At 29.9% G+C, this 27816-nt stretch overlaps 3 protein-coding genes across 3 annotated transcripts; 1 reads left to right on the top strand and 2 right to left on the bottom strand.

Moving 5' to 3' along the window:
- Positions 1-7053: 7053 nt before the first annotated feature.
- On the bottom strand, positions 7054-9040 carry LOC125207833 (bidirectional sugar transporter SWEET1-like). The gene is made up of 6 exons (XM_048107332.2): positions 8930-9040; positions 8815-8851; positions 8623-8718; positions 8200-8482; positions 7989-8108; positions 7054-7504 (listed from the first exon to the last, which is right to left on the bottom strand). The coding sequence occupies exons 1-6, from the start codon at positions 8970-8972 to the stop codon at positions 7331-7333; spliced, it is 753 nt and encodes a 250-aa protein (XP_047963289.1). The 5' UTR covers positions 8973-9040; the 3' UTR covers positions 7054-7330.
- An 11865-nt stretch (positions 9041-20905) lies between these two features.
- LOC125203779 (putative beta-1,4-xylosyltransferase IRX10) lies at positions 20906-24840 on the bottom strand. The gene is made up of 8 exons (XM_048102221.2): positions 24516-24840; positions 23739-23885; positions 23569-23633; positions 23059-23128; positions 22440-22658; positions 21604-21747; positions 21392-21527; positions 20906-21314 (listed from the first exon to the last, which is right to left on the bottom strand). The coding sequence occupies exons 1-8, from the start codon at positions 24831-24833 to the stop codon at positions 21085-21087; spliced, it is 1329 nt and encodes a 442-aa protein (XP_047958178.1). The 5' UTR covers positions 24834-24840; the 3' UTR covers positions 20906-21084.
- Positions 24841-26039: 1199 nt separating this feature from the next.
- Positions 26040-27632, top strand: LOC125208305 (peroxidase 43-like). Its single transcript, XM_048107885.2, has 4 exons — positions 26040-26275; positions 26458-26640; positions 26876-27038; positions 27113-27632. Exons 1-4 carry the CDS (start codon positions 26066-26068, stop codon positions 27514-27516), a joined length of 960 nt encoding a protein of 319 aa, XP_047963842.1. The 5' UTR covers positions 26040-26065; the 3' UTR covers positions 27517-27632.
- The last annotated feature ends 184 nt before the right edge of the window (positions 27633-27816 follow it).

Here is a 27816-nt window from a genome sequence, read left to right as displayed (position 1 = left end):
CTAAGGAAAAAAGAGAAAATAGTGAAATCCGTGAAATGAAATAAGATTATATGGTTTTCTCAATTTTTTTTCTTCTTCCACCTCTGATCTATAGAGTTATAGTACTAGTATAATTTTATATATATAATGGGATGAAAGATTAACTTTTTGCTGAATTTTTTCTATCCCATTTGTACAATTTTCCTTATACTATTACATATCATGTAACCCTCTTCTAATATTGAACTAAAAGAATTGAAATCTTATTATTATTACTCATATTTTAAATTTTTTGAGGAAATATAAATTTTTTTGAAGAATGATAGTTTGGGGAAATGAGAACATATCCACTCGGAAGTCCCAAAAAGATAGATGGTATCAGATACCAGTCTAGTGAAAAGATCCAAAATAGGAGAGAGACCAAAATGTGTGTCGTAATAAACAACACACACAAATTTAGCTGCAATCATTTTGTATTCTAAATTGAAGAGATATGAAAATATTGTGAATTGATGGTTACTTTTTATTTATTTCTAATATGATATATCACCACGTTGAAACTTACACTACATGACACCCAACAGATTCTATTGGTAACAACCTTTATTCAACTGAAGTCTAAATAAAATCACACTATATTTTATAAACTTCATTTTACAACGAATTAATCTCATACTACTATTTCTCTAGATAAAATTCTTGTAATTATGAGAAGGTGAAAACACTTGCTTATAATTCATTATCTAATGTTTAAAAGTGATTTATTTATACATGTTTTGGTGGTTTTAATTTGGTTGAGTCGAATATAAGAAGAATTAAAGTTGCACCACTAATAATTGTGTCTTTATTTATTCTATTGAGATATTTAATTATTAGTTTCTTGCTAGAGAAATGGTGCATGCACATCCATTGAATTTAAGGTATATTGGCTACACTCTTGTCACATACATATATAAGTTGGTGATGATATTCTTCTTAGATTAGATGCCAATTCACATACGTAATAGGCTAAGTGCATTTTATTTCTATTGAAATAGTACTTCCAAACTTCACCGTAAATATTGCTATATTTTTCATTCTGACCATCTGTGAAAACATGCACTGTCACTTTCTATTTATAATAGAATAAAGATAAGTGTATATAAATTGTACAAGTACATTTCTAATTTTTAAATTTGATTGAATTTAATTTAAAATTAGTTTTGTTATTTGTTAAGTATATTATTGTGTAGCAATAAAAAAGAAATGATATAAAAACTTTGAGTTAAATTGTAACATGATTTTGAGCTTGATTCAAATTAATTATATAATAGTATAAAAAATATTTTTTCTAAAATATACAAATTATTTAACTTAAAATTTTAATTTTTTAAAAATTGTTGTAAAATGATTAGTATGAAATTTGTTTTAAATCAATTAATATTTATAAATCGATTTCAATGTCATATGTTAAAAAAAGTTCGATTATGTACGTAAAATTATGTACATTTATCACTACCCTAATAAAAATGTGTCTTTTCATACGGAAAGAGATTGTATGTATTTGAAATTAACCATAAAAGTTTAGTATACTACAAAAATATATTGCCATTTATTTACAAAAGAGATGTGCAAAATTATGTACTTATATTCATATTATCATGCACATCACACAGGATTTATTTTGCTTTAATTATTTTTTTATCATTTATTTTAAAAATGGGATATTTTTAGTCGTGGATAAAAATATGATTGAAATGAGGCTCAATACATTGCAAGTAGTCAAGTATTGTGACTGAAATAAAAACAAAGTTGACATAACATCTGCAAAATGAGGCTGTGGTTGAAATACTAGGTCTGCATTGCGAATGCTATTAAAATTTATTTCTTTCTTTTTAATTTCATCGACGAAGGAAATATATATGCAGTCATTTGAGTTGTCCGATTAAATTTTACCTATGTAAAATAACATGCAAATTACACAAAAAAGTATAATATACAAACTAATTTTTGTGGAAATACCAAAGTAGAAAAATATGAATATTATTGATTGTGAACTAATAGAATATTATTTTATCTGTTTAGGCCAATTCTTAAAAATAAATGCGCTTAGCGACAATATGTAAGTTGATCAATGGAATCACAATCAAGAGACGTATAATTTATAAAGAATAAATATGGGAAGAGGGAGATTCGAATTAAGGATTTAAACATTAACTACACCTTCATTGAATTGCCCTCAACATAAGGGCTCTTCACTCTTCATCTATCTAATTTTGGTGCACAAATTAGTGTGTGTTGTGTGTGTAATGACTCAGCATTTATCAGATTGTTGAACTATACTTATCAACTTGCTACATTTAAATACAATACACTTATTTTTTTGGTGAAACGTATTGTTTCAGTTTTGGGCAGCCATATTTTGAGATTCTACTTATAATACAGCTTTTGTACTCACAATTTTGCTTGTGTTAAAAGAATATTTTTTATCTTTTATCAAGAAAATAGTAAGTTAATAGTTTATTTAAAGCTCAAATCATTTCACATTATACTCACAAGTGAACGATAGACGAAACACGATGTAATATGAAGTTTGGTTAAATTCTGATCTGTTTTGTCGAACAATCCTGGAGTTTGGATTTATTCACGATCATTTCATGCCAAATAATTTTTGATAAAATTATCTGATATGATATATGGGAAATCATATGTGATCGTCATCTCCAGTGAGTTTAATGATGTTGTCTATTCATATAGAAAACAATGTCGTTGATGCGGAAATACATATATAGTACTACAGTAGACATTTTTTTTTCGTCTTGCGACCAAATCTAAATTTCACTTGACTGATTTTTGAAATTGTATGACATACCGGAATTAGAGTAACTTTACAAATTTTCCTATAATTTCCCTTAAATTTAGATCGAATGTGCAGCAGAATTAGAGCAAAAATTCATGATTTTCCTACAATTTCCCTTAAATTTAGATCGAATTTGCCGCTAAGATGAGTTAAGTAGTGAAATAATTGGTTCACTACATAAAATGAAATTAGGTTGGATCTCTCGATGTTTCACTAGAAACATCCACAACTTTTGGAATGCGATTAATGGTTGCTTTTAATTCTCTAACCACAAACTTTATAAAATGGTTGATCCTTTAAATCAAACTTTTTAAAGTATTTTTTTATCATCTTCGAATATGGTAACAAGATGTGTCTAGCAAATGTCTTGTAGCTCTATAATCATTAAAAGTAACATTTTTCCTATTTACTTCAAAATAAAATTAAAAACCTCCTTCATTTTCTATAAATTGCACTTGTCTTATCAAAATGGTGTTGCTTTTAATGTCTTAAATTTCACGTGATTAATTGAACATGATTTGGATATGACTTATGAGAGTCTAGTTAGCAGAATCAGATAAAACTGATTGTTCAATAATTGTTAGGTATTAGGCAAAATCAAAATTTGATCAAAATTCAATAATTATATGCTACTATATATTTCTAATTAACATGCTATTATTTCTAATAAAATTCAGTATATGATTATTAGTGAAATGTTTCTAATTTACAAAATTGTACAAATCCGTGCATAAGGAGAGTGACAGTATAGTGGTATTATAATTGTAAATTTCTATCACTAATTGAGTGTTTATTCTATAATTAATTAATAGCCATGGAGAGGGAAAAGAGCAACAAGAATAATTGCAAAGCAATACGTAAAGAGTGAGCAACCCCACTTCATGAAAACATCCAAATTCTAACCAAAATACAAATCACCCCAATAATTAATATATTATCCATTAAAATCTTTTTTTAAAAATAAAAAGTCCAATTGAAACTTCACAATGTATTAACATCTCTACATCAACATTATTAATTAGCTTGATAATGAAACTCATAGCATACTATTGTAATTAGTGTCTAGTGACGATCTTCAGTGTCTAACCCCATAAATTTCGTTTCCTGAATATGCTACTGGGTGCAACAAAACAATCAAGATCATTGTTCCGATCGCAATCAGCAGACATTATCAATAATTTATGTTAAAGAAATATAAAATGAATCAAGGTTTTCAACGTATACATTACATTGCCGTTAAGATAAGGGCTTGTTTACATGGTCCTTATCGAATCTCTCATGCAGAAATTAGTATTTGTGTGTAGAGAAAGAGAGAGATACTCAGCAACTCAGCCGCAGATTGTAACAAACATTTATGATAGATGATGAATTGATGATGATGAGTGAATAATTTAATTAGGTATCAATAAGTTGCAATATCAATCACGTGAGAAATGCAATGACGCCACTTCGAATTTTATGATAAATTTTGTTTGACTTGGTCCTTGATAGTACGCATTACAAATATATGTGATTTTCTATATACCACGATATCACGATATGTAATATACATAACATAATTGTACATACAATGTTAAATTATTAGGCCAAAATAAGCCTAGTGATACTGATAATACATGGATGGATGGAGTGCGCCGTCGATCACAGAGTATCGGAAAATTCTATTATATTCAATCTTTTGAGCAGTTGTCGATCACTCATTCAGTAGTTCCGACTTTAAAGGTTTCGTTCGTTCACTATAACAAACTCGTCATATAAGGACACAAAATTAAAGACACAAGTACTCGTGTTGGAATTTTTTTTAAAAATACTAAAGTTTAGGACGCAAAGAATAGTGTTCTTAAATCATTTGTCCACTACGCCTTAACTTTTTATTTTTTGTATCACTTTCATTTGCATCCCTTTATTTTAAGTGGGACATCAAAAATGAAGACGATTTTTACAGAATAGGTGATATATTTTAATAAAAACGAATTAACGTCCTTAATCGACTAAAAAAAAAATCGTTAGCCAGTTTTTTTTTTTTTTTGGTTTTTTGTTATAGTGGTTCTATCCATTACTAATATTATATGTAGAATAAAAGTTGGAGCAAAGTATATATGCCCAACTTCATTTATCAATAAGAAGTGAAAAAAAAAACCTCATTTATTAAAAACCCGAGCTCTTAACTCTTGCCAGTTTGAAAGCGTTGAATCCGGTTTCGCACATGTTCCGGTTTTGATTCAAAATTGATGGTTCATACATGATATTTTTACAAGTTTTTTCTTCTCAAATTTTCTCCGGCTTTTCCCGATTTTATCCAACTTCTAACATAATTGGATATTTGTGCTTCGATATTTACGACATAGTAACCGGATCGCCTAGACAGCGTAGCCATTTCTGTTTCAACATGTTTTTAATTGTTCTGGTCATAATTTTGAAATCGCCAATCAGAAGATTTCTGGCTAAACCAACCGTTCCAATTTAGCCATGCATCGCTGAATTTCAATGTAAAGAATAATAAGATAAGTTTTAAAAATCAATTCAACATTCATTAAAAATGACATCTTATTGTAGAAAAATATATTTGCTGAAGTCCATTGTTGTATTGCGACATTTAAATGGTTGGATACATAACTAATATGCTTATCGCTAGTTAGTTTAACAAAAGTGAAGTACCAAATAAATAATTAAATAATATTGCCTTGGGGTTTAGGTAACCACCGTATTTATTGCAGCGGTGAGATTAACTCCGCCGGGACCGTTTTACTTTCTTTTCATATATGCAAATGCTATGTACCATTTCCTTCCAACGAATGCTATTTTATTTTTTTTATTGTTCCAACAATTAATTACTTCAATATTTTCTTGTTGAATTTCTTTTGTCTCCAAAAATATAACACAGACTTACACAAATTTTGAAATTGATATTTTAGTATATTAAATTAGTATTTAAATGTAACTAGAGTTCACTTAATAAGAGAACACTTAATTAATTTTAATATATTAACTAAATACTTGAATTCTTACTTAAAATAAAAATAGCATAAGTAGTTTGGGATGAGTCGAAATAGGAAAGTGCAAGTAATATGAGGTAGAGGAAGTATTGTTCTTCAACATACGACCTTAATCAAAGCAAAAATAAATAATCCTATAAACTTCTAATGGACCAGATCTATAAGACCTATTCAAAGCGGCCCAATTAGAGTGGGATTTATCTTTTTCTCATCCTCCTGTTTTTTAAGATTATAAGAGAAAGATAAATCCCACTATTACGTTCATTTCTACGATGATAAGTGGGATTTATCTTTTTCTCATCCTCCTGTTTTTTTTCCTTCTTTTTATTGAAATGTTAAGGCTGGCTGCTTGGGTTGGTGAGAATCTGAAAGGCCCATTTCTAAATTCCCATCGATTATGGGCTTCTCGACTTCATCTTTGTTCTTATAGTAGATGGCTAGATGCCATACAAAAACAATTGTATTACTCCCAAAAAACTCCCAAATCCATTAGAAATCTGCAAAATATTTATGTCCAAATAAATTGAACCAGTATCAACATTTGTTTTTGAAAATTTATCAGATTATTATACGTTTAACTAAAATAACTGTATATTAGAGCTATCAAAAGTGGCATGGATCAGTGTCATCTCGCGTCAGGCCCAACTGCGATTTATTTTGGCCCATGACGTTGATTATATATGTTGGCCCAATTAATATGATAAAATGGAGCAGCCCACATATACTCCCTCCACTTATCGATGCTTCTCTCTCAATTGTCTCCAAATTGCACAAAATAGGAAGAAGAAAAAAACCCCAAATCGGTCTTCTCTCTCCCACCGTCGACGATTTCTATTTTTCTCTTTTTATTGTTCCAACAGTTAATTACTTCAATATTTTCTTGTTGAATTACTTGTCTCTCCAAAATTAAAACACAGACTTACACAAAAAAAGCCGCTCATTTAAATAAATACTAATTTGGAAAGTCACGCTCATTTTAAGTAATAGTAAGTATTATTTCTCTTGTCTGTGTAATAACTAGATATGTTTTTGGATATAAGACCTTAATTATATTAAAGCGTAAAGGAACAAATTGAAATTATAAATTTAGGTTATTTACCAAAATAAATACTAATGGACCGCATCAATAAGGCCCACACAAAGCGGCCCAATTTAAACAAGTTTAGTGGAGTAGTCTTTTACCAATAAATAATTCATACGGTTTTTAATTTTAGAAATTTATAAAAAATTTAACGTAGATTAATTGTGAAATTTATATGTGTAATAAGCTTGTGATCATTACCATACATATAAATATTACATAGCGCTGGAATTACATATCTTGAAACCAAGATACCAATAAAAGTCCTCTAACATGGTTAACAAGAACACACTTGTTAACTCAAATTGGTGTGAAACTATTACGTTCATTTCTACCAATGAGAAACCCATACTAATTAAACCCCCTATAATAATAAGTGGGGATTTATCTTTTTTCTCATCCCCCTGTTTTTTTTTTTCTTTTTAAATTGAAAGGTTAAGGCTGGCCATTTTTGGCATGGGTTGGCTGCTTGGGCTGGTGAGAATCTGCAAGGCCCATTTCTAAATTCTCATCCATTGTGGGCTTCTTGACTTCATCTTTGTTCTTGCGGTAGATGCCATACAAAGTCAATTGCATTGCTCCCAAAAAACACCCAAATCCATTAGGAATCTGCAATATATTAATATGCAAATAAATTGCATCAGTATCAACATTTATTTTTGAAAATTTATCAGATTATTATCATACTTAACTAAAAATAACTGTTTATTAGAGCTATCAAAAGTGGAAGCCGGTCGAGGAAATGGGCTTTGAACCTGATTGGGAACAAATTTGGGCTAGCTCGACCCGACCTCGAGTTGTTTTGTATAATCAAACTTATTTTCGGTTCCAATGGCTTGAATAATTCTGGCCCAATGGCCCAACTTGACAATTCTATTATTTATATATTCAATCTACCCTATACTTTTAGGTGAGTATGTATGGTTAAATCAGAATCACTGGTTATATGACTCAATTTGGTTTATAAGTGGAGAAACGGTAGAAAAAAAATCGGTTCAAAAGCAATTGTGGGCCCTACACTTTCAACTAATGACTAATTTCAACATGAAAACATAGAATTATTCTTAAAAGAAGTAGAAGAAAATGTACTCACATAGAGAAACTTGTCGTTACCAATGAGGCCATAAATGAACCATGAAGTACCACATAGGAAGACAAACAGTGACAAGAGAAATGGCATATATTCTACACTTTTGGTTTTGATTACCATTCTCTGCTCATCCAAAAAAATTTCATTAATTCAATTATATGAAAAAGAAAAACATATTGAATTTAATCAAGAGAAATAGAAGGATGATACATACCATGACTGAGAGAGGAGAAGCATACATTATGATGGAGAAAATAGTGGCAGCAAAACCACAAAACAACTGCCTTTTCTTCTCCTGTTTGAGGGCAAAAATAGAGACCAAAGCAACAGTGGAAAATATTGCAAGAATCACAAAGAGAAGAGCCATGATTCTTCTTTTCTCCTTCTTAGGAGCATATACAAGAAATATTAGGACATAAATTGACTCAATCACTATTCCTGTCCCATTTATTGCTGAAACCAAATAGTTGTTTGGTGATATGAAAGGCAACCCATACCTGCATTTTTGTACATGTCACAAATATTTACTATATAACTCAAAAATAGAGAATTCAAAAAAATGGTAAGTACTATGCATTTTTTTTTAAAAAAAATTGGAATTTAAAATTAAATAAAAAATAAGTACTACTGTACATACCAAGCTGCAAGTAAACAATTGAGCAATGTCATAACATATGGTACGCCTGAGAATTGCTCAGTTGATTTGTTCATGATGATCCTCTTGAAAGTAACCCTACATTTATAGTAATAATTTCCCCAAAATTAACTAACACAATATAATAAAATTCATAATAAATGAATAAAAATGTGATGAGAATTTAGTACTCACGAGGGTGAGAGAAACAAAAACAAACCAGTAGCATTTCCTAAAACAAAAAACAGAAATTAATCAAGCAAAATTATTAAAGCAAAAAAAAATGGAATTAAGAAGAAATAAATGTTACCAAGAACTCCAAACACCAAATGCAAGGCTTTGGCTTGACTCATATTTTAGAGAGGAAAAATATGTTAAAATGGAATTGAAGAATAGATAATGAGAGTTTGTTTTGATGAGGGGTGATATATATAGAGCCAATTTGAAACAACTTTTTTGCTGCGGTTTATGAAACAGAACGTCCTTATCCAAACCGGCCAAAGCTCTATATATGTAAATTTGTAATATATGTATAATGTATGTATTTTGGGTACGTGGCATGCATGTATGTTTTTTACTATGTGTATTTTTGTGTGTATGCCTGAAAAACTGTATTTTCTACTGACTAATGTTGAATTTCTGGTGAAAATTTAAAGCAATTTGGACTATATGTGGAAAAACATGCATAACTATATTTTTAGATCATTGAATCATTTTATGTTTTTAGATCTTAATTGTGTAAATAATGTGTTTTATGGAAGTTTCTTTTGGGTGTAAAATGTGTGAGTTAGTTTAAGTATTTTTTCGAATAGTTATTTTATTAAGAAATAAAATGTGTGTAGTGAAGATAATTTTATATGTACCTACTTGGTTCATGTGAATAATAAACTGAGGCCGTTATATATAAATAAAATAAAAACAGAACATTGCACCTAATATTGTTATATCCCTATCAGATCCTCTATTGTCTTTTAGCATAACTTCTTTTGCTAAAAACTTAATTCGGTTAGTAATATAACTAATATTAGACTGAACAATTTCTATGTTTTGTAAAAGTTGTGGTTGTACACGATATTCTCTGAAGAGCAGTGTAAACGTAGAGAATTTCTACATACATAATTGGATATTTTAGGTATTTTCACTTCAAAATCAGTTTATTATTTTTAATTATTTTAAAGTAGATTACTATATTACATATCTGTCCTTTAATATAATACATCCGATAAATTTAAATTTTCAAATTAAAGATTATAGATTTGGAAAAAGATTTGCTTTTCTAATGTATATCTATTTAATTATATCTAAATCAAATGCAAATCATTATGAATCTTACAAATAGATTCCTTCAAAGCATTTCCGTCAATTAAATGTTAGTCATATAGTTGTACAGAGAAAAAGAAAAAAATATTGTTGATATAGCTTTAAAATATTAAAATCAGTCCAAAAAATTAAAAATTATACGGAGTACTATAATTCTTATAATCAAAATCGAAAACTCAATCAATATTCATACACTATCAAATTTTCATTTATTCCCTCCATCTCTAGTAAGTGATACTCCCTCCGTCCCATGCTACTTGCACATTTCATTTTCAGACTGTCCCCAAACTACTTGCACTATTTATATTTTAGTTAAAAAAAATTATGGTATTTAATTAAGATATTCGAGTTAGTTCGTGTTTTCTTTATCAAATGTTGTCTTATTGCACTTAAAATTTTAATTAAATTACACTAATTACTCGTGTTCAAATTTACGCTGTTAAAGTGAAAAGTGTGAGTAGTATGGAACAGAAGGAGTATAATTCTTTTCCTCACGTGTATTTTGAGAAAATGATAATAAATAACTAAAGTACATTATTCTCCCACTTACTTTGTTTTTTCATCATTTAACTACTTATATTAATTTTTCAAAACACTTGCAAAAAAATATGTCACTTACCTTAGGATGAGTGGAGGCAAATTATAAAATACTCTATATAGCTTTAAAATATTAAATGCATAAGTCCGGAACATGTTATTATTATTTTATCAAAATTTCACTGTAACGTTCTTAAATTTAAGAATTTAATGGAGCTAAAAATTTGGAAAGTGAAAAGTTAAAACAAAATTATGAAATTCTTAAATCAAAATTGTAAACTCAATTGTTGGTATCTTTAAATCATAATTTTCCAATTTTAATTTCTTCTATGATAAACTAAAATGAGTTAGGAAGTCTAATATTTTTACAAAGAAACAGAGAAATATTAAAAATATAAATTTAAAATATTAAAGCTATGCCAAAAATTAAGAGTTTAGTTAGAAAACTGAAATTTGGAATGTCAAGTAAATTGAGCTAAGGTATTTAAATAAAAAGATATTTAATATTTATTTTTAAAATAATAATTGGACAAGTTAGGAACATGTAATTATTTTCTAACAGAATTTGCCTGTAAAATTCTAAAAAATAAGAATTGAATAATACTAAAATTGAAAAATAAAGTATTAAAATTAAATAAAGTCAGAAATAGCCAGGGTATGGTTTATTTAGTATGGGATAGTAATTATAGGATAAATAATTAAATACTTAGCTTCAAATATAAATTAAAAGAGTTAAAATATATGATTTTTTTTTTTATCAGGGTTCAACTATAGCATCCCAAATATTAATAATTTAATGAAATTAAAATTTTAAAAGATAAAGGTATAACATGAAAGTGTATGAAAATATTTAAAATAGAATGGTATATTCAATTAGGATTTCAATAACATATCTCAAATTTTAATGTGTTACTTCATATAGTAGTTCGAGTTTGAACTCTAATATTTTATGAAGAAAAAGTTAAAATACTAACTATATAACTTTAAAATACTATATTAAATAGATGAGTTATGAACATATGGTTTTTTTTTATCGATGTTCGACTGTAACGTTTCAAAAATTGATAATTTGTAGAAATTAATCTTTTGGAAAGTAACGTATTCAAATCAGAATCACAAAATTTTAAAAAAAATTAAAATTGTAAACTCAGTTAGTAGTATTAAATTTTAATTTTTTTTGCATATTATAGTAAATTGAACTAAGAAACCTAATACTAACCTAATACTTTATAAAAAAAAAAAGAGAAAATATTAAATAGAAGAGTTAAGAACATATTTTCGACTGAGGTTCAACGTTTTGTAAAAATTAAGAAGTTGAAAAATGAAAAATTTGAAAGTAAAGAGTTAAAATTAAAATTCTTAAAATCAAATAGTAAGTATTAAATATTAATATATCTTAAATTTCAGTTTGCTGCATGATAGAGTAGTGAATTGAGCTAGGATCTATAATATTTTATAAAGTAAAAGATAAAATATTAACATATAGCTTTAAATTAATATGGAAGAGACGAATTAAGAATATGTGATTTTTTTTTGGGTACAATTGCAACATTTGAAAATTTAGAATTCAAAGAAATTAAAATTTGAAAAATAAAAAATGACTATCAAAAGTATGAAATTCTTAAATATAATAATCATAACCTCAATTAGTATTAATATATTTTATATTAAATTTTAGCTTGTTACATGTTATATTGAATTGGGTTAAGAATAACAAAAATTGAAATATTAACTATATATCTTAAGATAATTTGATAGATGAATTAAGAATGTTGATAAATTTTTTTAGTTGAGGTTAACGTAATGTCCTAAAAATTATGAATTTACATAAAAGAAAAATGTAAAGAATTAAATCAAAATTATAAAATTCTTAAAATCAAAATTGTAAACTTCATTAATAAATAATATATAATATGTATCAAATTTAAAATTATTTGAATTCTTTTTTTTTTGGAACTTTACTTTGAACCCCGATAAAAAAATAATCAAATACTTTTTTAATTCATTTAATTAACATTTTATATATATAACTAATATTTTACTATCTTTTTAAAAATAAATTGAAATTTGAAAAGTAAAGGTATATACCTTATTGAAATACTACTCCATGTATTTTGGAAATTAAGATATATTTACAATTTTTATTTTTGAAAGTAAACGTATATAGTTAACGTTCCAAAATTAGTACTCTTATAAACAAATAAATTGTTTTATGAATGTAGGAGTAATTAATAAGGTATATGAACAACTTAGAAATTTAATTAAAAATAAAATACGGATATAATATAAAATTACAAAACATCATTTCCCATTCCATTGCTTCAAGATTTTAATTTGTACGTTCATAAGATTGAATAATTAATTTGTTATAGGTAGATTTATAATAGGGATAATTTAGTAAATAAACAATATAATTAATAACAAAAATAATTGAAATAAAACTGATTTTGTCCTATTTAAAAGGTAAGGGTATTATGTATGTAGAAATTTTGTACGTTTATCTTTTCCCTTCTCGAGCCTGAAATATATAAATATATGCTGTAATATTTTCTAAAAATTGTAATGTGTGTACTTATATAAATAGATGCACATTAATTTTTTGTATAAATTGAAATTGGATAAATAACTGTATATGTTAGATTTGAATTATTATAATATTAATAAATTTAGATTAAGTATGTCCTCAAAGAATTCAAGGGTAAAATGAAAAAAAAATGGACAAAGAATTGAAATGTGATTAATGATTTTTCAGAGATATAAAATGATGCTTTTGAGTTCAGAGATCTAAAATATATACTACTAGTACTATATTTTATTTTTTAGAGATGAATTTGAAGTTCATTTCTTTTATTAGGAACTAATATTAAATGTATAACAGATTTAGGAAATAATATACAATTTATAGATAGTTAGACTTTTTTAGTGTTACGATAACTGATTATCTGACGTGACACAAAACCTTGTACTATAAGTTACTCGTTCCGTTCCAAAAAAATATGTATTTTTAGTTGGACACGAGTTTTAATATATAATTGATAAAGTGGGAGAGAAGTAGAAACAAAAAGTAATTAAAGTATTGTTAGTGGGGAATGAGTCTCACCTCATTAGAGAGAAAATAATTTCCAAATTTAGAAAATGCATATTCTTGTGGGATGGATTAAAAAAAAGATTGTATATTCTTGTGGGGCGGATAGAGTATAACACATAAATTAACTATTAGTCATAAAATTTAGATAATTTAATTTGCTACAAATTGTAAAGTACGCATAAATTAACTATTAGTCGTAAAATTTAGATAATTTAATTTACTACAAATTGTAAAGTACGCATAAATTAACTATTAGTCGTAAATTTTAGATAATTTAATTTGCAACAAATTGTAAAGTTTGGTTTTAACTGCAGCAGTTCAAAATTTAAACAGAATTTGCAACAATGTGGGGGCAATGCTTCAAATTCAATTTGATTTTAATTCAATTTTTTGAAATAGATTATTATTAGTATCACTATTATTAAGAATAGTACTAACATTAATTATGATATACTTATTGTTTTTAATGAAGATATCCTCGTATCATTAATTTAGCAATTGACTGATCATCCAAATCATTAGTAGTAGGTATATGACTCATCTAAACCTTGGCGTGCAAACATCACCACCTAAATTGTATACATTTAACAATGATAAGCTAAAATCAATTCATTAATTTGTCCTTGTTTAAATCCTAACTTAACTAAAATTTGTTCCCAATCCAAATTAAACGTAGAAGAAATACTAAATCAACATTAATCACAATATAACATTAATTATTTAGATTTCAATATGTGAGTATGTCTTAAAGTATTAACGGATATATTATCAGTGCAAAAATATTAATCTTATTGATGGTCTGCACAATTCAAATTCAATGCAAGATATAGCTGGAAACAATTTATAGCAGATTGTAATAAAGTAATTTTCTCAAAGCCTAAAATGTACTGCTAATTATAAGTGTACGTAAAACAAAAATATTTTTACTGGTAAAAGAAGACCCATAATTGGAGGGGAAAAAAATCTATATCTTGTTTGGTTATTTTTAGAATATTGTGACCAATCAATGTGATCAGAATTTGATCAATGCTAAAAATTACTACTCCCTTGCTAGCTAGAATGTAAGGTATTGTACATTAAATACACAATAAATTAATGAATAGTATTATTATAAACACACATTAATTTTAACAAGTAAATACATTTTTTTTATTATAGTATACTACATATTTAATGTTATCAGCTAGAAAAACTGCCACCTATAACATGCAGAATTTCTTCGTTTTTACCTTGGAATTATTTCAGGTAAAGGGTAGGTCTATTTAATGGAAAGAGATATAAATGATTGGACAATAGCTAGAGATTCCTCTATCTTTAGCTACTATGGCCTGGATGAGATCATGTATTCAATTATTTTAATAATACTATAATTTGTTATAAAATTTTAAATGATTATTGTAGAAAATTAACATTTTAAAAAATAGTAGACTCTATTTTTGGAAATTTGATGTAAAATATTAATTATAATTCCAAGGTATATTGATTTTTTTAATTTTCAAATATTTATTATAAAATATTTGAAAATACCGCAATTATAGGTTAACTCCGGTCATAGTACTAACTAGGGATGTCAATTCAACCCGAAACCCGTGGGCCGGCCCGAACAACCCGATAAAAGGAGCGGGTTAGGGTTGTAATTTTATTACCCGAATACAAAACGGGCTAAACGGGTTGGCCCGAACGGGTTGCGGGTCAGCCCGATGGGTTGCAACTTTTAATTAAAAATTATTAAGTTTTAGCGTTTTTTATTTATTTTTGAATTCTCAAGCTTTCTACATAATCATTAGTCTTATTCCATCTTCATTCTATACTTTTCCACTCGATCCCACAATATCAGCTTTCAAGTTCCACCACCGTCCTATTATCTGCCACTAGTGTCTCACCACCACCAAAGCCAATCAAGACAAAGTTAAAAAATAACTCATCAAAATCTTAATATATTTAATTATCACTTTAATAATGATTCATGTAAGATATGATTTTTAATTTTCACAAAGAATTAGTTACGAATAATGCCAAAATAATGACACGAACACAAGCTTTAATTTATGTTGTAGTCGATCAAGATGAAATGCTTCTTTCCATGTATTATTGTAGAATACTATGAAAATATGAAGATTTTATATGATTCTAACTAAAAAGAAAAAAAGTATCTAAAATTTAAAATCATTTTATAGAAGAAAATTTCGATACAAGAAATTATTTTCCAAAGCTTTTAGGCTCGAATAGCCCGATGGGTTAGCCCAAAACCCGGTGGTTTAGGGTTAGAGTTGAAAATTTATAACCCGAAAAGTCCATAACCCGAATAGCCCGCACCCAAATAGCCCGGCAACCCGAGTGGGTTGGCCCGAATTTTAGTGTATAGTAAATATCTTACACCTTTTTGATCTAGTTTGACGCTATGATATGCCGCACTAGATCAAGATTATATAGTTTTGGACATTCCAGCATCCTGTTTTGGATTCAATTTGGACAAAATCCAGTTTTGTGGAAATTGACTAACTAAAAATTTGTATGTTTTTACTACATCAAAGTTACTACTAGTAAAAACCTTGATTAACCTGTAGTTGGTATTATATTTTTCTACAATCGGCAATGAAAATGAAATTGAGAAGTTAAATTTTGTAAAGTGCATATCCTAATTGCAAGATCACATCCTCACATGGTGTGGGGAGAGATCACCTTCTTGTTCAGTCTAATCTATATGGCAATTCCATTTGGTAAAGAATCATGGCTACTGACAATTCCACCACTCAAAACACAAATTAAATGCAGAAGGTGGTGAAGAAATCATGTGTGAATATGAATTGATAAGCATTCAATGTTTTTTATCTGCTATCCTTTTATATAGAGATGGTTAAAAAGGAATACTACAATTTTTTTTTTTCTCAATTGTACTATAATTCCAAAATAGGAACTAACATATTAGCACGCCGAATTTCACCGAATTAGTTATAGTACTCCACACAACCAGATTTTTATTCTCGAAGGTCCATACTTCCAATATCTTTCATTGTGACACGTGGCTTATGTGGAACCCTAAAACTAACATTTGTCACAGATCACTCCTTACTTTCATGAATAAAAGATGCATTTTGATTCGGCATGAATTTCAAATTTTGTTTGATATGATAAAGAAAAAATTAGTGAAATATGAGTCTCACTGTTATATTAGTATTTATTTTAATATGATGCGTTAATGAAGTGTGAGGTTGACTCTCAAAAAATGAGTATAAAATAAATGTGTCTTTTATTAACTGACATTGTAAAATGGCAAAATACGTCTTTTATTAACGGACATAGTGACTATTAATTAATACTTTATCGGTCAATGAAAAATAATGACATTTGTGGATGATGCAAATATTAATGCGCAATTAATAAAGCTAAAGAAAGAAAACTAAATAGGTAAAATTGGAGAGGGAAAGAGAAGAAACTGTGGGAAAGTTTTCATGAATAAAATATGACTAAATTTGTTGGAAAGACTAAATTATAAATATGAGACTAGTATTTTTTTTTTTATGTACGGAGATGATACTTAATTATGGGTCAAAGGCTTGAATTGTAATTTGTCACAATTTAGTTATTGTTATTAATTAAATTTCAATTAGAGCTCAATTATATAATATACTGTTTATGTTAGAATTTATTTTAGCGTCCTATTATACTTTTCTAATTAGCGATTATATAATATGATGATGTTTCAAGAGATTAAACTTAAATGGAAGGTGGACATATAATCATAGTCCTAGGTATTGACTTACTATGTGGTTTTCGCTCATTATCCTACCTTATGTCCCGTTTGAGAGTAGGATAGTGATTGTCAAAAATAAATTTAATTAGAACTTAATTATAAAATAAATTTTAAACATAAAAAAAGAATCATGTGTAAATGCATAAGTGTGTGCGTCATGTGAAATCATGTGGAGACATCGACCAAGTTCGGCCCCAAATTAATGTCCCACTCATGATCATTAAAATATCATGAGAAAATGTCTCATTGAAAATGATTGTTAATGTGTTATTATAAATATAACATTTGTTTTTATTAAATTAAATCATAATATATCTCAAACAAAAAAAATGTTACTACTATTTGAGTAAGCATGTATGTATAACACGGCAAGCACTTGCTTATCTAATAAAAATTGTATACATATTGTGGGACCTTAAGTTTAATTTTTCTCTTTAATTAGAACGTGATTTGTATGAATGATTAAAGGTTCTCGATAAAAAGAGAAAAAAAAAGGAACAAAAGTTCAAAAGTTTTCATTCGAGTAATGTAGCCACTTAATTAGAGTTAATTTCTTGATTTGATGAACATATAATTGATGTAAGAAAAGGTGTGAAGTAAGAATGAAAAGACAAAGAATATCCCCTTATAAAATAAAAATAAGATTTTACATAAATATAGGTATGTATGCATGATATGGACCATCTCCCCTTCTAAATATAGTGGGACATGACTTTTCCCCAACCCACCTTTTTACTACAAAAAAATTTCATGTGCAAATCCCTCAATTATTCTCACTGGTTAATTACACTCAAATATGAATTATTCGTTTCCAAAAATGTAAGTTGAGATTGTTTAAAAACTTTAGTAACACCTAATTTTAGATTAAATTGACAGACTAGCTAATGGTTGAAAATAGTTGTTATGAAAATTAAAATTTAGTTGAGATGATTTTTTTAGGTACGGAAATTAAGAAATTGTGTTAAATAGGTAATGAATATAAAATAAAATAAGAGGGATAAAGGAGAGTACTGCAGGAGAGAGAATAAACTAAGAGTGGCCATTAATTAGATGTTTAGTGTTTTTGCCATATACGGAAATAACTGAACTAAGTTTGGACATCTCGAAAAGGATCATGACTCAACTAAGTGGGATGAATATATATAAACACTTTGACTAGATTACGTAGCATATATCCGTTGGTAAGACGTTTCACCTCTAACTAGTATAGTTTGAGTCACCCAACTTGCATGTGTGAGTGAGAGTATGCATCAATTGTAACTAGAGGATTATGTAATCTCCATAGATTGGTTCAAGTGGATGTTTTCTTGGCTGAGCCAAGCCAATCACTAGGCGTTGGACGGTGGTGTCACACCAATATACCAAATTGGTAATAGGAAGGTTTCAATTGCTAAAGATGAATGACAAAGTATACAATCGTGTGTGATGGTCCCAAATAATTGGACCCAAGTCTAAATTAAGATACAGCCAATCCCAATGGCTATATATGCCCAAGGAATATTTTCCAATTTAGACAATCAACTTTTGTAGAATGATGCATTGAATATGAGTTTGTAACTGCAATCTTGTGTTAAAACTTAATTCTTTGGTCATATGCATTGTGTTGGTGCTCTTTTATAAAGCTAATGTTATTCCATTCAAGTATTTTTGGTAGAGAGAATATGGTTAGGTATAGTCTTTTCAATTATGTTTGGTATCATAAACCATAGTTAGGGATCAATGGTTAGATGGGAAATATGGTTTATTTATAACTTACATTTTTTTCCTACCATTTCATGTGTATTATGAAGCTTTTAAATAATTGATCACTAAGCATTTATGAGGTAAGGTTAATTCCCCATCTTACTTAAATGTTCTAAAAGAATAATATTGACATGTAAGTATATCATAATATTGTTCTTAAACTTGTCATTGTCAAAATCCAACCATTATATCATATCAAGGTCCACAACGATGAGAATTTTAAAATTTTAATTGATCTGCAAAAATAGAAATGTAGAGATACTTTTTGATATACTTTAAAAATTAATTACTAGTCCAATTTTGTGATTTAAATTGGAAAAATGTCCATTTTCTTTCCCTTTTTCCCTTTTTAAGAAGTGTAACGAAACCAATGATTAAGTTTTTGGTACAAATTTTTTCTAAAAATGTCTAAATTTTCAAAAATCTAGAAAAATGGAATGAACTTTTATAAAAGATGTAAAATGACTCCAAATTTTAAAAATATAAAAATAGACTTAACTTTACTTAAAATTATAAAAATAGTGTAAAAATTTTAAAGTGTAATGTGAGCAACTATGGTAAAAAAAAAAATTGGGAGCAACCTTGTGGTGTTGCTATCAATTCCAATTATTAACTCCAAATACAAATCAAGAAAATGATAACATAATGCATGACTCAGAGACTTGTTGCTGTAGTCTACAACTTATTTTGCCTGGTCACTTCTGATCTAATTGAAACTTGGGTTTTGTCACTTCTGTTTATTGTTCCTTTTCGATATTTCGTCAATCAAAACTTTATTTCTTAATTTTCTAAAAATCATGCTCTGATGTTGAAAATGGAGAGTATGTTGTTATTTTATTTTAGAGTTATGCACACAAGAATTATCCAATCCTCAATTTATTGATTGAAAATGTGATCTTTTACCGACTAAGCTCACAAAGAAAGAATTACCGATTCCTCAATTTATTGATGGGAGATGAAACGTTTCACCAACTAAATTGTATTTTTGTGAGATATAAACTTGAAGGCGCAGTTTTGTTTAAGAACACAGATTCCACTCTCGAGAATATGAATCTAATGTTGTCAGTTAACTTCTGAAGTGAATGCATGTGAGCATGTAAAAATTTATATAGTACTACTATATTTTGATTGGGTAATTTTATATATCTATTGCTCTTAGCCTTATGGAGAGTAAGTTATATTCATTCACACTCTGATTCAGAAAAGGAATTAGGCTTTAAGAAAAGTTATATTTGGCGTTATTTTGAATTTCCTACATAATAATTTTGGATAATATAAATATAATTAAATTTTATTTGTATCACGTTAGGTTTACATCAAGTTTTCATATTATAGTGTGATTAACAGTTTGAGGTTGAAGAGACCAACTCTCCTAGTTAATTCTATATTAGTAATAAATAGACTTGATATATTAAAGCATCGAATTGTAATTAAATGCAACTCTCCTAATTAATGTTCACTACAAACTACAAACTACAAACTTCAAACTAAAATTGGATCATTAAAGCGTTCAATTTTCACACTAGGCATATCAATATTTGTTACTCGCCTCACTTCCTAAAAACCATATTATTGGGTAAACCGTGCAGAATTAGAAAATATTACATTTATTTGACATTGATATTTAAATTGTTTTATTTATAATTCTTTTCAAAAAGACAACATGAGTTAAATCAAAGAAAATTAATCCATAGATATAATATAAGTCCAGTCCAGGCCCGGCCCAATATTAATTGGATCTAGCCCGGTTTGTGAAATTTGTGTAATAGTAAGTCATTACATTTCTCTTTTTTTAGTTAACAATTTCAATGAATGTTTTCCATAGGATTTGTGGACATGTAATATAGACAATGTAAGGACTGGCATAAACATAAAAAATAGTACAAAAATCTATAAAAACAATCTCATCCACCCTTTCTTTTTTGTTTGTTTTTTCTTTTTCTAAAAAGGGTGAATATGAATGTGAAGAAAGTGTAACGAATAGTGGAAAAAAGATTTTTTAAAAAGCATATTTACCATCAAACTAAGGCAATGGCATGGGTGGTTTCCATTTGCTAAACTCCACCAAATCTCTATTCACCAAACTTCCATTATGCAACCAAAACGTCTCTACTGACTGATGGAATTGCCTCACTTTCTTCTCAAGTTCCCCAAGAATTCCACTGAAAGCCGAGCATGATTCTGACTCTGGAGCATACACCCAAAAGCACCTCACTTTCCGACCTCGGGTGATCATTTCTTCTATCTCCGCATCTGTGAGATACAGGAATCTTGTTAGACGATAGTAAGAGTGGTGTCCGTGAGAGAAACAGGGAGAAGGCGAGTATGACCTGAAATTGATTCTAAGTAATCCAAAAGTTCTGTCCCTATCCGAGTGGATGGCCATTTGATTGATATCTGAGAGTAGTCAACTACATCCTGGAAAGGCAGCTCTACCTGATCGGATAGGATAACTGGGACACACTCCTGTTCCGTGCAAAACAACCGCAGCAATGAGCTCCAATATTATACACATGGAGAGCAGAAAAGTGTTTATACGAACCACAAAGAATGACTCATAGAAGCGAAGCGTCCATGATGACTCTCCACGTGGCGCAAGACAGAACTTCGCATTTCGCAGATGTAGAAAGTAATCTGTCTTCCCAAGTTTTTCTGGGCCACTGAATTTCAACACTGGAGATTCCAACTGTTCACGGAATCAACATGCATATCTTTCGATGGAATTATTGCAGAGATAATGGAACCATGATTCAGAATATAAAAAATATAGTAGTAACAAAAGTGAAGGTTCTCTAAAGGAATGAACACAAGTTGCTCTCAGATGAGTGTTCATTGACACTAACTATAACCACGGTGAAGTCGACCAAGGGCAAGAATAATGTGCAAGAAGCAATGGATTTCCTTTGATAACTAGAGAAGCCAACTATTCTGTGGGTAGATATCTCCACAAGTATTATCAGAATGAAAGGAATTTTTTATCATATGTGCTAGATTAGTGGTGGCTTTCTTAATCAACACTATTGGCATATTTATTCAACTTTGACCAAGATTTTCTACTGAGTAACATCTGTCAAGATCTCTTCTCATTTTTCCCTTTTCTTTGAGGTAGGGGATTATTTTTTCTTTTCATTGTTTACGAGCATAGACGGGGTGTGCAAGGATTTTGAAGAATTCAATGATATGTGAAACGCTGGTATATGAGTTAGGTGAGAAGTCTTTTGACATATGTTAATTAAGGAACACTAAATCCACCGACCATTAAGCTACTGATAGCATGTACGGATCTACCGCTTCCATAGTTTTTTCCCTAGGGAATTTTACATTGATGATGGTAAAAATTAAGAAAGATGTCGACAGAAAGAAGAATGGAAGATGTACCTTATCAGGATACTCCTTTGCAAGTTCTATCAATCGAAGACGACCAGCCTTTCCTTGTGCTCGACCTAAGTAATTTGCCAAATATATCCTCCTTGATAGAGGCAAAGGATCAACAAGCCTGGGCTTATTAATTGTCATCCCATCATCAATATTACCGGGTATGATGATATCTTTCCATGTATTAAAGGCACTAATGTCTCTCTTATCTGTCCGGTCTCCCTGCATTAACAAGAAGATACAAATATAGACATACATCAGTCATCAGCAAATTTCTTGCAATTAAAGGTAGCAAAAATGTTGATATTATAAGATTTTATACAAATCTCTGAAACCAAGTCTAAGTGGAACCCAAATGCAAAAGAAAAGAACTCCCAGTTCCATACAAAATGCATGCAATAACTTGCTAATGATGAATCGACTACTGTATTAACAAGTATAAAAGTCCTATTGCGTCGCAATTCGAAATGGCTCTCTGTGAAGGTGCTCCAAGTTATGCTTAAAAACAGCCATTTTTGGTCTTTCATATTCGGCATTTTATAAACATAACTTCACGTAATAGAAGCCAACAGAGAAATTAATATTATAAAGAAGAAAAGCACCATTAAATATAAAGATGTACCTCTGGGGTCAGAATTATTGAGCGATTTATATATGTAGCCCAAGATTTGAACAAGTGAGCTCCAGCACCACTGCAATGGAGTAAAACATCAAAAACAATATAACTTCGCTTTTGTCTGGTCGTACAGGTAAAAGAGACAACAAAAAAGTATAAAAGCTTTGCTCAATCTCCATCTCAGCATTTTCATGGGTTCCAGTTTCTATTATACTAAGACAGGGAAAGCATCAAAAGATTTATTAAGTTACACTCATAAGAATAAGAAAAGTATTACTATTAATCTGCATCTGCAACTCATAAGGAGAAGAATTCATAAACGGGGATTTATTAAGACTTAAGCAAGGGACCAATAAGTGCTGGGCATCAAACATCGTTGGTTTCTTGTATACCTATTAATAACATATGGCTAGACAAAACACCCAATTTAAGTCTTCATACACGTATTACACTCCCATGAACGGTACGCGAGCAATTCTTATTGAAGAACCATAACCGTTAATCAGAGAATCATACCTTGGGAATACAAAAATATGGTTACGGCCACCAGATAACCTGAAATATGGCATTTGACTTAAAACCTGAAACCAAATATTGCTACTTTATATAACAATTGTTTCATGATCTCTTGTGAAGTGCCCATGTTCTGATAATCATAAAGAGTTGCAAAGGGTTGCATTTATTACCTTGACATAAGTTTGGTTGATCTCTTTGTCATTAAGACCACCCATCATTCGAACACATTTAACATAAGATGGAACAAAGAACAGATCTGCTTCCTCTTTCTTTCTAGTCCGATATGTTGATTGCAACAGCAACCTATGTATTTTAACCTAATGGAAGCCAATAATTAGACAGATAACTTAGTTGGATAAAAATAATAAAGGCTTCAAACTTGTTTAAAGTTGAACTTATAATCACTCAAATTCTCTGCTATATATTGCCAATCTAATCTCCGACCAAAGTAAAACGCCATCTTCAAATCTTTTCTTAGTAGGTGATACATCAAACTATCTTTTCTCATAAATGTTAGCATCTTTTTTTGGTTATTTAATCCATCTCCGACATAAGCTCAGCAAATTTTATAAGAAACATACAAATTTAAATCTCCAAAGCTTTGGGAACTTATTTATTAACAGTTGTTAGAGAAAATTTTATCACCATATTCCATTAGTACCACTAACTTATCACCTAGAATCATCTTTCAAACTGACAATCCTCAAATTTCAAACACACATGAATCAGATTACAGTATTCCTTCTGAAAGAGCAGATTCGCATTCTCTCCAATGACAGAAAATTCATTCAATAATACACCATGTACAAGAGCAGCCCTCATCAGCTACTAATTGATGAGGTGTAGTTGGCAACCATGAACCCAATCCTCGCTTACATTTTACACAATTCGCATCAAACAAGTATATAGCTACTTCAATTTTACCGAATTCAAATCGATCAAGTCACCTGAGTGCCCCATTGGCCTTTAACGCAGGCGTCGGCGGAAATCTTCCCATCGCGGCCGGACATGAGCAGCTGCAAGCCATCGATCTCGTCCTTGTCGTACACATAGATCTTCAAATTGAGGCGGCTAACGGGGGCGGTGTAGTGATTGGATTTGCGGTAGGGCGAGGAGCAGGGGGCGAGGGAGTGGTCGAAGAGTCTGGTGAGGAAGAAAGTGGCTGCGACGAGAGCTAGGGCGGCGATCTGGTGGAGTCGGGTGCAGGCGGTGTGGTGGGGAGAGTGTAATCTGCTGGTTTTGTTGCCGGGATTTATGGTCGCCATTTCTGAATCAATTAATTTCGCAACTTCTTTTTATTTTTATGTCTTTAAACATAAAAAATGTTACTACCTCCGTCCCCTAAAATTTGCTACACTTTGATCCGACACGGGTTTTAAGAAATGTAATGGAAAGTGAGTTGAAAAAGTTGGTGAGATGTGGGTCCTACTTTTAAAGTATTAGTTTTATAATAAAATGTGAGTAGGAATGAGTCAGTGGAATATGAGGTCCACTACTAAATATAGTAAAAGTGAAGTGTATCAAATTTTCAGGGACGGACCGAAATGGTAATATGTATCAAATTTTCAGGGACAGAGGTAGTAATACAAAAAATCATGAACTTTATCGAATTGTGCAAATTTTTCATCCGACTCGTCTGATAGACTTACGACACAAACTTATTCAATGTGACGCGCTGGAGATGTGACTTGGCAAATGATAAATTTAGAGTACAATTCGAATTGTGAAATTAATGCTACTTTTATGTTGAATTCGATTTGTGGGATTCAATATGTATGTTTATGTCGATTTGTGTGTTGAATTCGATCTGTATGTTTTCATTTGTGCTACTTGTATATTTGTGATACATCCAGGGTCAGAGATTGCAAAGATAGAAGATAAACAATCAGAATTAGTAGAGTTTTGCCAACTCACGTCTCCGACGCGCCATATAGGATAAATAATTTGTCGAAAATTTATCGGGTTGGTCGAATGGGAAATTTTACACATTCTAATAATTTTCATGACTTTTCATTCAACATTTAAAATATACGGGAAAACTCAAACTATTTTAAAAATTCATAACTTTACATGCAATTTACCCTTATTTTTATTATTAAAAAAAACACACAAATTTCCTCCTAAAAATTGCCCAAATTTATCCATTTCCTTTGCATATATGAAATGTTACAAAAATTACTTGAGATTTTCTTTAAGTAAGGTGGAAAACTATGTGCAATTCGAATGCAAAAATACAAAATCTGATAGCTAACGTGCCACAGAAGAAAATTGCAATATAGCATCACACATACAATTGATTTATTAAAAATATAAATAGGAGATTCATGAATAAGAATAACCACCTAATTAGAAATTAGATTGAATACTACACAAAAATACAAAAAAGCATTCATGGGGCTGTTAGCCACCTCTTGCCCACGTATTTAAATCATGCAAATTTTTCATAAATTTTCAACCCAAGTATTCACCATCTTCTTCCCTGAATTTTTTTGAAAGAATGAATTTACAGAATATATGTTTGTTGTTTCTTGTGCTCCTTTTGTTATTCATCAATATCACACAAGGGCAGCTTGAAATCGGATTCTACTCCCAAACATGCCCTGATGCGGAGTCCATCGTCAAATCTGTTGTGAGTGAAGCTACTCTCGAGGATCCAACAATGCCCCCTGCTCTTCTACGACTCCATTTCCACGACTGCTTTGTCGAGGTCTGTTTTCGTGATTTCACTTTTGGCATGTATAAGTTCATTTTTGGACAATCGAAAAAATATTGGTAGGAGCTCTCTATTTTGCTTCTTATCTCTCAAATATATCTTAATTTTGGTAGCATCAATTTAATAAGGGCTACAAATAATTTTCAATGTTTACATGTGTGTGTGCATGTGATTAGGGTTGTGATGGTTCAATCCTGATTGAGGACGGAGCTGACTCAGAGAGGAGAGCGTTTGGACACGAAGGCTTAAGAGGTTTTGAACAGATTGAGAAAGCGAAACAGGAGATTGAAACTCAGTGTCCCGGGGTTGTGTCGTGCGCCGACATCGTCGCCATGGCCGCTAGAGATGCTGTGGCTCTGGTAAGTAGTCAAAGAGAGGTGATATTTATGATGTCATTTATGCATAATCTTTTATATTTAGATGGTTATTAATAGAGTGTGTGAGAAGATAGCTTGAAATTTATGGCAAAAAAGGTGATATGGTGATATCATTTTTTTGACTTGTGTCGTGCAATATTTATGGTTTTATACCTTATTTTCCACACATATACGTAATAATTTAATGAAATTAAACTAATGTTCATTTTATTTACAGGCTAGAGGGCCAAATTATGCAGTTGAAACCGGAAGAAGAGATGGAAAAGTTTCATCCCTAAAGCTTGCTAGTGATATGCCTGATGTTAATGACTCAATTGAAACCCTCAAGTCCAAGTTTAAAAATAAGGGTCTTTCAAATCAAGAACTTGTTATCCTCAGCGGTACAATTTCACACCAATTCGTTATAATTTTGATCTATATATGCGCTAATTAATATGCACTTTACGCATTATAGGAGCACATACCATTGGGACGGCTGCATGTTTCTTTATGCCGAAGAGACTATATGAGTTTAATGAGACAAATGATTCGGATCCTCAGATTAGTCCTAGATTTTTACCGGAGTTGAGACGGATGTGCCCGAAGAATGGAGATATTAATGCTAGAATCTCTATGGATCTAGTGACTAAGGACAAATTCGACGATCAAATTATGCGGAATATCAAGAAGGGGTTTGCAGTGTTAGCATCGGATGCTAGACTATACGATGATCGTTTGACCAAACAGGTGGTGGATTTGTATGCCGAAGGCTCGCAATTTGCACAAGATTTTGCTAGGGCGATGGTGAGAATGGGTCGGATTGGCGTGAAGTTGGGATCAAATGGGCATATTAGACGAATTTGTAGTGCATTTAATTGAGACATTTGTTGTGAGTTTTGGACGACAATAATGCATATCACATTGTAATTGTAATCTAATACTGCTAAAAGAGTTATGAATCCCATGTATAGTTGGGCTCTAAAAAGTTCATTTTTTTTTATGCATGTACGAAGTTGTAATTTAGACTATAAATTTTTGTTCATGCTTATAACTTTTAAAACTTGATTATTCTGTATGTGTTGAATTAATGTCTAAGATTAAATCCACTGTACTACAGATAAATTAGCATGTATATTTACAAAATAAATCCATAAACTAAATTTTTTAAATAGGGAATGA

This window comes from Salvia hispanica, chromosome 6 (genome assembly GCF_029641045.1).
Source record: "Salvia hispanica isolate PSC_SH4W2 chromosome 6, Shi_PSC_v1, whole genome shotgun sequence".
In the NCBI taxonomy this organism is placed as follows: Eukaryota; Viridiplantae; Streptophyta; class Magnoliopsida; order Lamiales; family Lamiaceae; genus Salvia; species Salvia hispanica.
Note: the sequence above shows the minus strand (reverse complement) of the source record. Positions and strands in the feature narration are given on the sequence as shown.